The sequence below is a fragment of the Marmota monax genome, unplaced genomic scaffold, assembly GCF_021218885.2.
Source record: "Marmota monax isolate L192 unplaced genomic scaffold, Marmota_monax_Labrador192_F-V1.1 WCK01_AAM20220418_F8-fsc00038, whole genome shotgun sequence".
Classification (NCBI taxonomy): Eukaryota; Metazoa; Chordata; class Mammalia; order Rodentia; family Sciuridae; genus Marmota; species Marmota monax.
Window position 1 is genome coordinate 8521011 of NW_026692498.1, and position 11757 is coordinate 8532767.

Genomic DNA, 11757 nt, shown 5'->3' on the forward strand with positions numbered 1-11757 from the left:
TTCTAGATTAATACTCGGCCTTTTAAAAATATTCTTATCTGCGGGCTGGGATTGTAACTCAGTGGTAGAGTGCTAATCTAACATGTGTGAGGTACTGGGTTCAATCCTCAGCACCACATATATAAATAAATAAATAAACAAACAGGCAGATCTCCCTTTTTAAAGCTAACAATCCATCCTTAAATATAAGAAAAACATAAATTATTTTCTATTTCAGAATCAAGCCGGGCACAGTGGCACATGCCAGTAATCCCAGCAACTTGGGAGGCTGAGACAGGAGGATCGAGAGTTCAAAGCCAGCCTTAGCAACAGCGAGACACTAAGCAACTCATTGACAGCTGTCTTTAAATAAAATACAAAATAGGGTTGGGGCTGGGGCTCAGTGGTTGAGTGCCCCTGAGTTCAATTCCTGGTACCAAAAAAAAAAAAAAGCTATTTCAGAATCTAGCAGAATTGTTTGGTATACTAGCAAACCCTGTGATCCCAGCAACTTGGGAGGTTGAGGCAGGAAGACACAAAGTTAAGGCCAGCAACAGCAATTCAGTGAGAGTTTAAGCTACTTATCAAGACCCTGTCTCAAAATAAAAAATAAAAGACTTGGGGATATATAAAGCATCCCTGGGTTAAAGCCCCAGTACCATAAGACAAAAATAATAATAATAATAATAATAATAAAGTTGAATTAAATGCTAAGTTAGAAATAATTTTTTTAAATAAAAGTTTTCAAAAATTTTTACAAGTTTTACAAGTTGTACTTACTTCTTACTGTTTCCTCAAAGGTGCTATGAAAGTGTTGAGATTTCAAAATAATGATTTATTAGACAACAATGAGTTTTATAGAGAAATTATAGCAGGAATAACCAAAGAGAGCCAGTATATAGCTCAGTGGTAGAGTGCCTGCCTAGCATGTTCCAGGCTCTGGGTTCCACCCCAATCACCAACAAGAACAAAGAAAACTAATAAGAGCACAAGAACCAAGAACAAACTGAGTTCATCACTGAAAAATTCATACACACACCTGAAAATACTATCTTAAAATTTCTAAAAAATAGCCAGCACAGTGGCCCACACTTATATAATCCCAGTGGCTTGGGAGGCTGAGACAGGAGGATCTTGAGTTCAAAGCGAGCCTCAGCAACTCAGCAAGACTCTGTCTCTAAATAAAATATAAAAAGGGCTGGGCTGTGGCTCAGTGGTTTAAGCACCCCTGGATTCAACTCCTGGTACCAAAAAAAAAAAGAAAGAAAAAAAAATCTAGAAAATACAAGAATACAGGAGCTGGGGATGTGGCTCAAGCAGTAGCGCGCTCGCCTGGCGTGCGTGCTGATCCTCAGCACCACATACAAACAAAGATGTTGTGTCTGCCGAAAACTAAAAAATAAATATTAAAAATTCTCTCTCTAAAAAAAAAAAAGAAAGAAAAGAAAATACAAGAATACAGAATTATATATTTCACTGGCCATTAGTGATGCATGATGTCATCACACATCATTTAACACTTGGAAAACAAGACTGTACAATGGTGAGAGAATGACAGAGAAAAAAGCAAATGCTGTGTTCATGTTATAATGAAAATAATTCTAACTTCATGTGCCACCTGAAAGGGTCTAAGTGTCCCCAAGGACCCCCAGACCACATTTAGACCAAATTCAAAACTGTACCATCCAAAATTAACCAGCAACTTCCCAGATATCTTAAGGCAGGGTATAGACCTATGGCATTCCTGACAGGTCAGAGAAAATAGCCCAGAACTGGTTTAGATTGTCACCAGGAAAACTAGGATGCCAGGATCCTGTCCCTAATAAGTTGCCAGGTTGACAAGCCTGGCTTTACTGAGGAAGGTGGCTCCAGAGACCTAAAAAGAACATATTTTCCAAAGCAGAAAATCAATAATTTTACAGAAATCAGAGGAATAGAAAAAAGAAAGGAGTGGGTAATGCTGGGATCCTATTAGGTATGAAGAAGCTCTCAGGAGATGGAATGCCTCTTGGGGGCCATGCCACAAACAGCACAGAAACAGGTAAGGGAAGGCAGAACCAAGTGGATGAAGACCTGAGATGAACTGGAACAGAAAAGGGACGATTAAAGAAGGGAGTCCAGGAACACCAAAAGAGGAAAAAGAAAGGAGAAAGCGCAGCAAGTCAGCAGAGGGGTCCAAAGGTGAAGATACGTGAAAGAAACGCTTCCTGATGAACTCTGAATGGATGCTGTTACTTTTGTCCCTGGCCACAGATGCAGTGTGAAAAAATCAAGCAACTTACTCACTGTTCTGACAAGGCATTCCTGCTCCAGAAATGGGAAGAGATGAAGATAAGCCAGGAACCCCTAGAGACCATCATCTCAGCCCAAGATCCAAAGTCCACAAACTCACAGAGCATCTGAGAAACCACTGCATCTTTCTGAACTCTGAAAGGGGAGGTAAGGAGACCCTGCCCTTGAAGGCCCTCTGGGCTAGGGAAAGAGGAACCTACAATCATGTGCTGGCAAGTCCCTTGTGGTCTCTAAGAGAAACAAAGAGGTTTACCCTGTGGCCAAAGGATCAAAACTGCCCACCAAAAAACAGATGTGATGAAAGAAATCCATGCAGTTGGTGGGTCTTTGCCGAGAACAGCCCAAGGGCTCCCTCTTAACACCTGGGGCCCAACTCTGACACAATGTATGCTCTGGTGACTTTGGATTTGACCTCGCAGACATGCAGGAGGCTACACACAACTGCTATAGCCCCAGCCCTCATTAGCTCTTTTTTCTGTTGGCAGGCGGGGGTGGGGGGTTGTGGGGGGTAGAGAGTGTAGGGTGTAATGAGTTGGTTTACCAGGGATTGAACTCAGGGGCATTCGACCATGAGCCACATCCCCAGCCCTATTTTGTATTTTATTTAGAGACAGGGTCTCACTGAGTTGCTTAGTGCTTTGCTTTTGCAGAGGCTGGCTTTGAATTTGAGATCCTTCTGCCTCAACCTCCCTATCTGCTGGGATTTCAGGCATGTGGCACCTCGCCCAGCCATTAGCTCTTTTTATATTCACAGCAACTATACCTGTAAGATAGTTACTATTTTTTTTTTAAATATTTTTTTAGATGTTGATGGACCTTTTATTTTTATTCATTCTTATTATTTATATGTGGTGCTGAGAATCGAACCCATGGCCTCACACATGCTAGGCAAGTGCTCTACCACTGAGCCACAACCCCAGCCCCAGATAGTTACTATTATTACTCCCATTTCACAATTGAGCAAATAGGCACAGAGGGATTATGGAAGCTAAGGGTGGCATAGAGTTCAATGTAGGAAGTCTAGCTGCAAAACCAGCTCTTAATCCCAGGGGAACCATTTAGCTAGACAGAAATCAGAAAGTAGTGGGATCTCTTCTCAATTCTGCCAGAAGCTCCACCAGTATGCTATGCTAGATCTAACTGGCCAATGGGGACCACTCACTTCCTGTGACTGGAGAACCAGTCATTCAAACTCTGAAGGAGGGATAGGGGCGTCTGTCTAGCATGCACAGAGACCCTGGGTTCTATCCCCAGCAACAAGGAGGAGGAGTAGGGGAGACTACTGTACACTCATAAACAAGGAGAAAAAGCAACAATCCACAAGTGCCTCCAACACTACATGCAAAGACAGTCAAATAGTGGCCATCCGTGGAGAGGAGGTAGGAAGTGATGGCATAAGCAAAGGTCTAAAGGTGGAGGAAAAGGGGAGACACACCCTGCATATGGACTATCAGTAATCAAAACAAACTCCTGCAAAATAATACTTAATAGAAGCAATGAGTAGGTCATTGTAGCAGTGACAGGAGCTGCCAGCCCCCAAAGATAAGGGCACAGACTGGAGCTCCATCTGCAAGTGGCTTCACTCAGGAATTACCAAACTTTCATACTTGGGAAGTTTCTACTTAGTGATGAGCCCTGGAAAACAATTCTGCTCCAGCACTGATGGCTGCACAAGTCCCCAAATCTGGTTCAGTCCTACTCCCTGAGAAAGGCTTCCTAGTGCTGTTCAGGGGGCACAAGCACCAGGCAACTGAGAGCTCCCCTCTCTCACCTTGAGCAGAGGGGAGAGGACAATCCATCTCCTGGGGCTGAAGTTTCTGTGACCTGCCAAACACCAAAAACCATTTTCCCTCACTCTTTCCCAGCAGGCCTAGAGACAGTCCCACTGCACTGACCCCAAAGGTCTGGGGTCTCACTGAATTTAGTAGCCAGATCACAGCGACCAGGAATCAGGAGTCCTGATTCCCTTCCAGACGCACAAATGGGCAGCCAACAGCAGACCCTTCCTCCTGGCCAGGCTGAGGGCCTTCTGCCAAACTGAATTGGAAAAGGAGGTCCAATAAAGAAGCCGTGCCTAGGAGCTTCCAGTGAAGGTGTACAAGATAGACCAGAGGCCTTGCTGGGCAGCACGGGGTGCAAAGAAAGCCCCCTCACAGGAGTGGAGGACCAGCTCCAAGACCCACTAGGTATTTGGGGAGGGGGAGGAGTTGTTTACAGACATCTTCCAAATGCATGCCTCAATGAGCACAGCCCCAGAAGAGGCAGACCTCTGTACTGTCAACTTCCCAGAGAGCTCAGAGGAAAATAGGCCAAGGCTGCTCAAAACCAGCTCAACTGGTTCTACAGAGGAGCCCCTGGTCTGTTCCACCTTCCATATGTTTAAAAGAAAAAGCCAAAAAGGTGGCTTGAAACCAGTCCAGTCCCCACTCCCAACTTGGGGAATTGAACCCCAGGGGGGCTTTACCACTGAGCTACATCCCCAGACCTTTTTATTTTTTATTTCAAGACAGGGTCTAAGTTGCCCCAGCTGACCTCCTGAGTAGCTGGGATTACAGGCCTGTGTCACCTCGCCCAGTTGCAGCCAGTCACTGAACACACCCCTATTCTCTTTCTCCTCATCCCAGCTCCAGCTGTCCTCAAGACCCCCATCCCCACCCCATACCAATATCAGTATCCACCTCACATTCTTTTTTACCAAACATTGTGATCTTATAGCTTTATAAGGCTAAAATTAATGAATTGGTGAATAAGGGGAAATTCATTTCTTTTGGGCCACCTTGCTACTTTCTAATGAGAAAGGTAAGGAATAGTTAGAAATAGGGGAAATGAGTGCTAACCTAAAGACATCTATGGAAAGAACTCCCCACAGAAACCAAGAAACTTCACTGGACAAAAACAGACCTGCAGATCAAGGGATCCAGCCTACCTACATCCCCAAAGGAGGAGCTGCTCTAATGGTCTGTGAAGGCACAGGGATGCCTCCTGAGAGAAAACTGCAAACCAAGAGGCCAGGTTCTCTCTCGGTGCTGTTCAGAATGGGCTGTACCACCTCTCCAAAGTATGAGCAATGACATTCAATGGCCTACACCAAAAGGCAGAGGTGGGGCAATGACATTGGACTGGGAGAGTAAGAACTTTCAGGGTTAACCTGGGGATAGCCTGCCTCTTTCCATGCCAGCAGCAGGAGAGGGTGATTTCCTCCCCCACAAGGTTTGTAAAGGCTTACTCTTCCCTGTGCTGAGACAGAGGGGAGAAATGCACAGCTAACACTTCAGTGACTCACTCGTGTTTGATGAAGGATGGGAGAAAGCCTGGAGAACCCAAGCTTCAAGTGCAAAATGTACAAATACTGGAATCTCCCATCAAGAGAAGGAAACTCGGCCACCTATCTGGTTTGTCATTTTGTTCCTCATTTCTAAGGAAGAGGAACAGCCAGGTTTGCACTCCATCACCCTTTCTGTATCCCTCTCAATTTCTGCTGATAGTAAAGTGGTGAGCCTAGCAGCACCACCACAGCTAAAAGGGAACACCTCCAGCCCCCAGCTTAACCAAGCCGAGGGAATCAGGGCTGCTCCTGGGCACTGCAGGAAGCCTCATCAAGTAGTTCCAGGGAAGGAAGATGACCATCCTTCTGGCCCTTTCCATTCGCTGAGATTACTTCATGCCAATCCATTAATGGGCTTCAAAGTGCTGCTGGGGAAGTCCATTTAGCAGAGACACTATCAGGGGGCCAAAGGTGGCGCCCAGCCCCCACCCCACTTGTCAATAATGGTCCACAAAGTCTGAGGCCTGGCTGCACTCTAGGCATAAAATATTCATTCTAGTTGACATAATACATATGTAGGAAAGGAATGTCATGGAAGCTCCTGGGAGAAGGGAAATGCCAGCCAGGTGGCTAAGTGCTCAATGGCAAAGAGTTCATGAAGGCCTGGGTTGGTCCTGGTCAAATGGCCACTGAGAATTGGGTTGCTGTTCCAAAGGAGAAACAGTCTAGCCTGAGAGGCTCGACTTCCAAGATATCTCACCATGCAAACCTCTTAGGCAAACACATTTTCCATCTTTTCCCACGTCCTAGGCATCAACTGTGCTTATGATGTGTTTGCTGAAAAGTATCTCCAGCCTAATCTTTGGTTACAACCTGAAAGATTCAGATAACCTAGTCCGAGCTTGAATTTTAACCTGAAGCAGGCCAATTCTCAACAACTGCCTTGCATCCCTCTGTTCAACTACTTCCCTAAGTTCACAGATTGTACAGAAATTATTATAATTGACTACTTAGTTTCATCAGGTTCAAAGAGTATATATGACATGGCAAGACTATAGGTTCGTGGAGTCCTTGCTCTAATTAACACCTCATCACTATCTCTAGGGCCCAGGAGAAGTTAGACTCATTGGTCAGATATTCGCCTGCATCCCTGAGCATAAGGCAGCAACCCCATCAAGGAGCCTCTGCCAGAGAACAAGTCCAGACTCTAGCACCAGCACCCGGAGCAAGGTGACACACAGCTCAAAATGTGGGAACTAGGAAGCTAGCTAATCCAGCCAGCTGACCTGGCGGAGATCAGAGACAAAGCATCCAGGGCCACACTGGCCAGAGTCGACACCAGGGTCTGATGAAGGTGTGTTTAGTGGCTCAGCTGTTCTTTTTTTTTTTTTTATATTTATTTTTTAGTTATAGTTGGACACAATACCTTTATTTCACTTATTTATTTTTATGTGGTGCTGAGGATCGAACCCAGGGTCTCGCAAGGCGAGCACTCTACCGCTGAGCCACACCCCAGCCCCTCAGCTGTTCTTTACAGGATCCTATAATTTAGATTTGCCCTTTTTCATCAAGACTTCTGAACTCCTCTTTCTCAAACTATCTGAAAGAATATACTATACCACTCATACTTTGGAAGAGTGGTGACAGTGCCTTCCCTTGACCATAGCAGCAAAAGCTCAATGGGCAGCAAAAGGCTCCTGTTTTCTCTTAGGAGCTCTCTGTCTCAGCTCCTGAGACCCAGAGGAGGGTAGGTTCAAGCCATGTGGCCCTTCCCCCGGGGTTACCAAATGCTCCAGCTGGCGGCAGGTGAACTCTGGAAGTTGGACCCTTCTCCACACTTGCCTATTACTGCTGTGCTGGCTGGAAGACAAACAGTCATCTTGCTGATTGCTTTCAAGACTGCCAAGCCTCCGGGCCAGCAGAGCCATTTGGAAAAGAAGTGAACAGAAAGCTCAGTTCACAGACTAAGAAACCCCAAAACTACCCGCCCCAGGTCAGAATCCTTCTGCAAAAAGAAGGCTGTGAAAACATAGCTAGAATTAGGTGTCACAAAAATCATCTTAAAGACAGGGCTTGACTTTCTTTTATCTTCTTTTAGAAGAAGAGTTGACAGCAAACAGGCAATCTCCCTGCAACATAAGGTTTATTTTTATGCTTCAACATTTTCTGTGTATGTTTCAGATATGATCAAAGAGCTCCTAGAAACAGCTTCTCATCAGCCACATTTTTTTAAAGAATAGGGAGAAAAAGCAAGAAAATGGATTAAAGGTATCACTGAAGTTTGTTTACCTATATTTATTTTTTTGGTTGTGGGGAGATACTGGGGATTGAACTCAGGGGCACTCAACCACTGAGCCATATCCCCAGCTCTATTTTGTATTTTATTTGGAGACAGGGTCTCACTGAGTTGGTTAGTGCCTTGCTGAGGCTGGCTTTGAACTCGCGATCCTCCTGCCTCAGCCCCGAGCCACTGGTATTATAGGCATGCTCCAGCTGTTTACCTATTTTCTAGTGAAACAAGTTTTATAAATAATTTAAATAAGGTGATTGTGGATGCTTTATGGGGGGGGGACGAATTGCTCAGCCAAATCCCTTGCTTATTTCCTAACATTAACATTACTGCAATGACTGAGCTCCCAAGGCTACTTTAGCTAAAATTACAACAGGACCAAGAAAAGGGTTCTTACTTTCAGTTGGTGGCATGATCTATTCTAAAGGAGGCCAATATTTCTGACATCCCTGTCCTTGTGACCAGAGAAGCTGCTGCTTGTCTCTTTTTTCTACTTTAAAGAATACAGTGGCTGGGGGATGAAGTTCAGTGATAAAAGCACTAGGAGACCCTGGGTTCCATCCCCACCAAAACAACCAAACAAACAGAATTACAGGCACTTGCCCAGAAGAGATGCATCCCAGATTTTCCAAAGTTTGGGCTTTCACTGGTATGAGACTTAACATAACATCAACAGTGTGACTGGCTATCCTGAGAACTACAGGGAACTTAAGTCCATAAAGAGTAGAGACAGGATGAGTAATTCATAATTTGGAACAGGATAATATATGCAGCCAGTGCTCTGGATAAAGTTATCACAGAGCAGCTTACATTCCAAAATGGTCACCAGTGACTATTGTCATGAAATCAGTGGACATGCACGAGTCCCTACCACATGCTCAGTAGTATGCTAGACATGTTAAGGAAGAAAGGAAATCAGTGCACACATCACAAGAAATACACCATGGCAATGATGTATTTGCCATTAGTAAACAGCACCTAGAAATCACACTGAGGTAGTCTCTTACTCTGTGCTGAACACAATGCCCCCACAGCCTCACAGAGAGTAGGCACTCCAGCCTCTCCCCAAATGCCTGAAGGTGCCAGTCACTTGGCCTCCTCCTACAAGCTCATTTTCAACAGTTTGAAAAGTTCTCCAGTTAAGCAGGATCTACCTGCTAAAACAAAGATTGTGAGAAGAAAAAGGATGGAACAAGCAACCTCAAGAGGGCCTGGAGAAAGTGGTTTCTGGTAGGAGGGAACCAGCTGGCAAGCGAGGGACTATGGGACACAGACCCAACTCCTTGGTTTCCAAAGACCACTGTGCCGTGCAAAAACAGCTGCCAGACCCAGTGATGAAACAAATCAACCATTCCTCCCTCTCAACCCCTACTTCACCCCTGAAGCATATATTCCATTAACAAAAGGGTCAATGACTGTATACAGAGAAAAGCTCCATCCAGACTCCTCTTAAGTTCCTAACTGTCCAGGTGATAGAGAGCAAAAGGGAAAAAGACAAAAAAGCACAATAAATGAAAAGAGATACCTTTTGCAGAGGAGGTTAATAAGCAAGAGACTACAACAACAGCTCTACCTTACCAGGACAGGAAGAAAAAAGGAAACAAGAGGGAACAAAGGGTGTAATAAGGGAATAGAATGCAAAAACCACTGCAGCCTCAGGGTAGAAGGGCTCCTTTTTCAAGACAAGTTTTTTTTGCCTAGTAAAGTTTACCAAGAAAGGCCTGCTGGGCACAGACCTCTCCACAGACCAGGCAGAAAGGGACACTGGAGATGGTGAAAGAAAGTGGACGTCTCTCGGCTCAGAGGTGAGATGAGAACACAGAAAAGGCAAGGCTTGGGTGACAGTTATTGCCAGGATAAGGGGAAGTGTGTAGGGTCATGAAGATGACATGTAGCATAAGAGACTAGCATGCAAAATTCGTGAACTTCCAAGACTAGCCAACAGAAAGGGAATGCATAGGAACCCATGGGGTTGGGGAGTAAATATGCTGTGAAGAGGGCAGGAGACTCACATGGACATGAAAGGCAACACGGAATAAGAGGCGCACTAAAGAAGATGGGGTGAGGTTGAGAAACAGGAAGCAACAAGCAAGAGGAAGACACTATGAGAAGTGACAGTCACAGAGTGTCGAGATAGAAAGCATCTTGGTTTTCACAGCAGGCAAAGAGGGCAGAAAGGCAGGGACTGTGAAGCAGCGAGGCAGAGAAAGGACCGAGCAACAGGTTATGTTACAATAGCAGGACTGCAACAGTGAGTGTCTTTCCTACCACAGCGGGAGGGAAAGGCTGGAAGAACACAGTAAGAAACAGGAGGCCCAGGGACTTAAAAGCCAAACCTCAGAGGAAAGAAAACCAAAGGGATCCAGAGTCTGAAGGGAGTGGTGATTGGAACCCCAAAGACAACCTGTGGGAAAACTATGCGCATGACAGCTGTATGGGAAACACGGAAGCAACACATGCCACAGCCAGGAACCAGGGAGCTCCTGGCGAAAAGAGGGAAAGTGATGAGCAAAGAGTAGGCGAACCATTTGGAAAGGTGGTGAGGGTGGAACTGGTGGGTTGCAAACAACAGGGAGAGCACAAATTGGAACGGGAAGAAGCAGGGTAGAAAAAGCTGGGGAAGTCAAAGGGGACGGGGACCTAGAACCCAATCCCAGGCAAGGACCCTGAGGGCGATAACCAGGGACTGGGACTGGGAGAACCGGTGCGGGTGGAAGGGAAGCAAGGCCAGGCAGACGCTGAAAGAGATGGACAAATCGCGTGGCAAATCGCGGGGTGTTATTCGAGGAGCGGGAGAGTGGCTGCTTTAAGCGTGGGTGGAGGAAGACCAGAAAGGCCCCTGAGAGAAAAAGGGAAGAGAAGGGGAAGCTGGGGAGGTAACACGGAAGAGCGCAGGAGAGCGGTGGTGAGGGGACAGGGGTTGGCAGAAAGACAAGTGTGCAGCTCCGAGTCAAGACAAGGTGGGTCCCAGGTCAGGACTCGAAGAGGGACGTGGGGGCCGGATCCCGGGGCCAGATGACAGGACAGCCAAGGCTTGCGGGATGGCAGCAGGGGCACGAGGACAGCAGAGCAGGGAGGAGGCTCCGCAAGGTGCAGGGGCCCATCCAGAGAATTCGGGGAGCCCTCGGGGCTCCTTACCTGCTCCGTGTCCCTCTCGTTCAGCGTGGGTAGGGGGGTCCGGGCGCTGGACATGGCGCCGGTATCTCAGGGGAGGGAACCGAGAAGCTTGAAGGAAGGGAGGGAAGGGAAGGCGCAGAGCCCGGCCGGGCGGGGCTTCTCACAGTACGAACACCCGCCGCATGGGCCCCGGCCGGGGGTGCGGGGAGGCCGGGCAGCCGCTCACGCTAGCCCGGGGATGCGCCGCTCGGGCTAGGCCGCGCCGGCTCCGAGCGGCTCCGGACCGCACCCCCCCGACCCCCGGCTGGGCTGTGCCGCCTTTCGGCCGGGCCGCGCCGCTCCGCCTACTCTCTGCCGCCGCAGCCGGCCGCCTGCCTCGCTCCTCCCCTGCCCTCAGCGGCACTGCTCCGCGCCCGGCACACAGGCAGCCGCCGCCGGACCTGCTGCTCCCAACATGGCCGCCACCACCGCCGGCCCTCGGCTCTTTCCGCCTGCTGCAGCCGGAAACATCCGAAGCGTCTAGGAAAGGGAGGGGGACGTGCCTTCTCCTCTCTGCCACCGACTAAGGATAAATTCCGGAAACAACCGAAGAAGGTAACCCCCGGGGACGCCCGCGCCTCTTCGATTCCGAAAACCGAGCTTCGGCTCTGTTTACGGAAACCCACGAAGTGACTCCGGGCACTCCTGAACCACCCGCCACGCCCACCGACCTTTCCCCGCCCACTTCGAGCTGGCTTTCGGCAGTTTCCGGAAACACCCGAAGCGGCTCCGCGTGCTGCGCGGGTCACGCCCCCATCCCTCAGCTCAGCCGAGG

At 47.7% G+C, this 11757-nt stretch overlaps 1 protein-coding gene across 8 annotated transcripts in view; it reads right to left on the reverse strand.

The window, feature by feature from the left end:
* Mark2 (microtubule affinity regulating kinase 2) overlaps positions 1–11602 on the reverse strand; it is a 60897-nt gene extending 49295 nt beyond the window's left edge. For 3 of the 8 annotated variants that reach the window (XM_046445429.2, XM_046445427.2, XM_046445420.2), the window contains exon 1: positions 10965–11600. In XM_046445429.2, the coding sequence (XP_046301385.1) occupies positions 10965–11018 (54 nt within the window). In that variant the 5' untranslated portion in view covers positions 11019–11600. Of the gene's footprint in view, positions 1–10964 lie in introns of all 8 variants that reach the window. The other 5 variants (XM_046445425.1, XM_046445419.2, XM_046445421.2 and 2 more) reach the window with 3 other exon arrangements.
* Between the last annotated feature and the right edge of the window lie 155 nt (positions 11603–11757).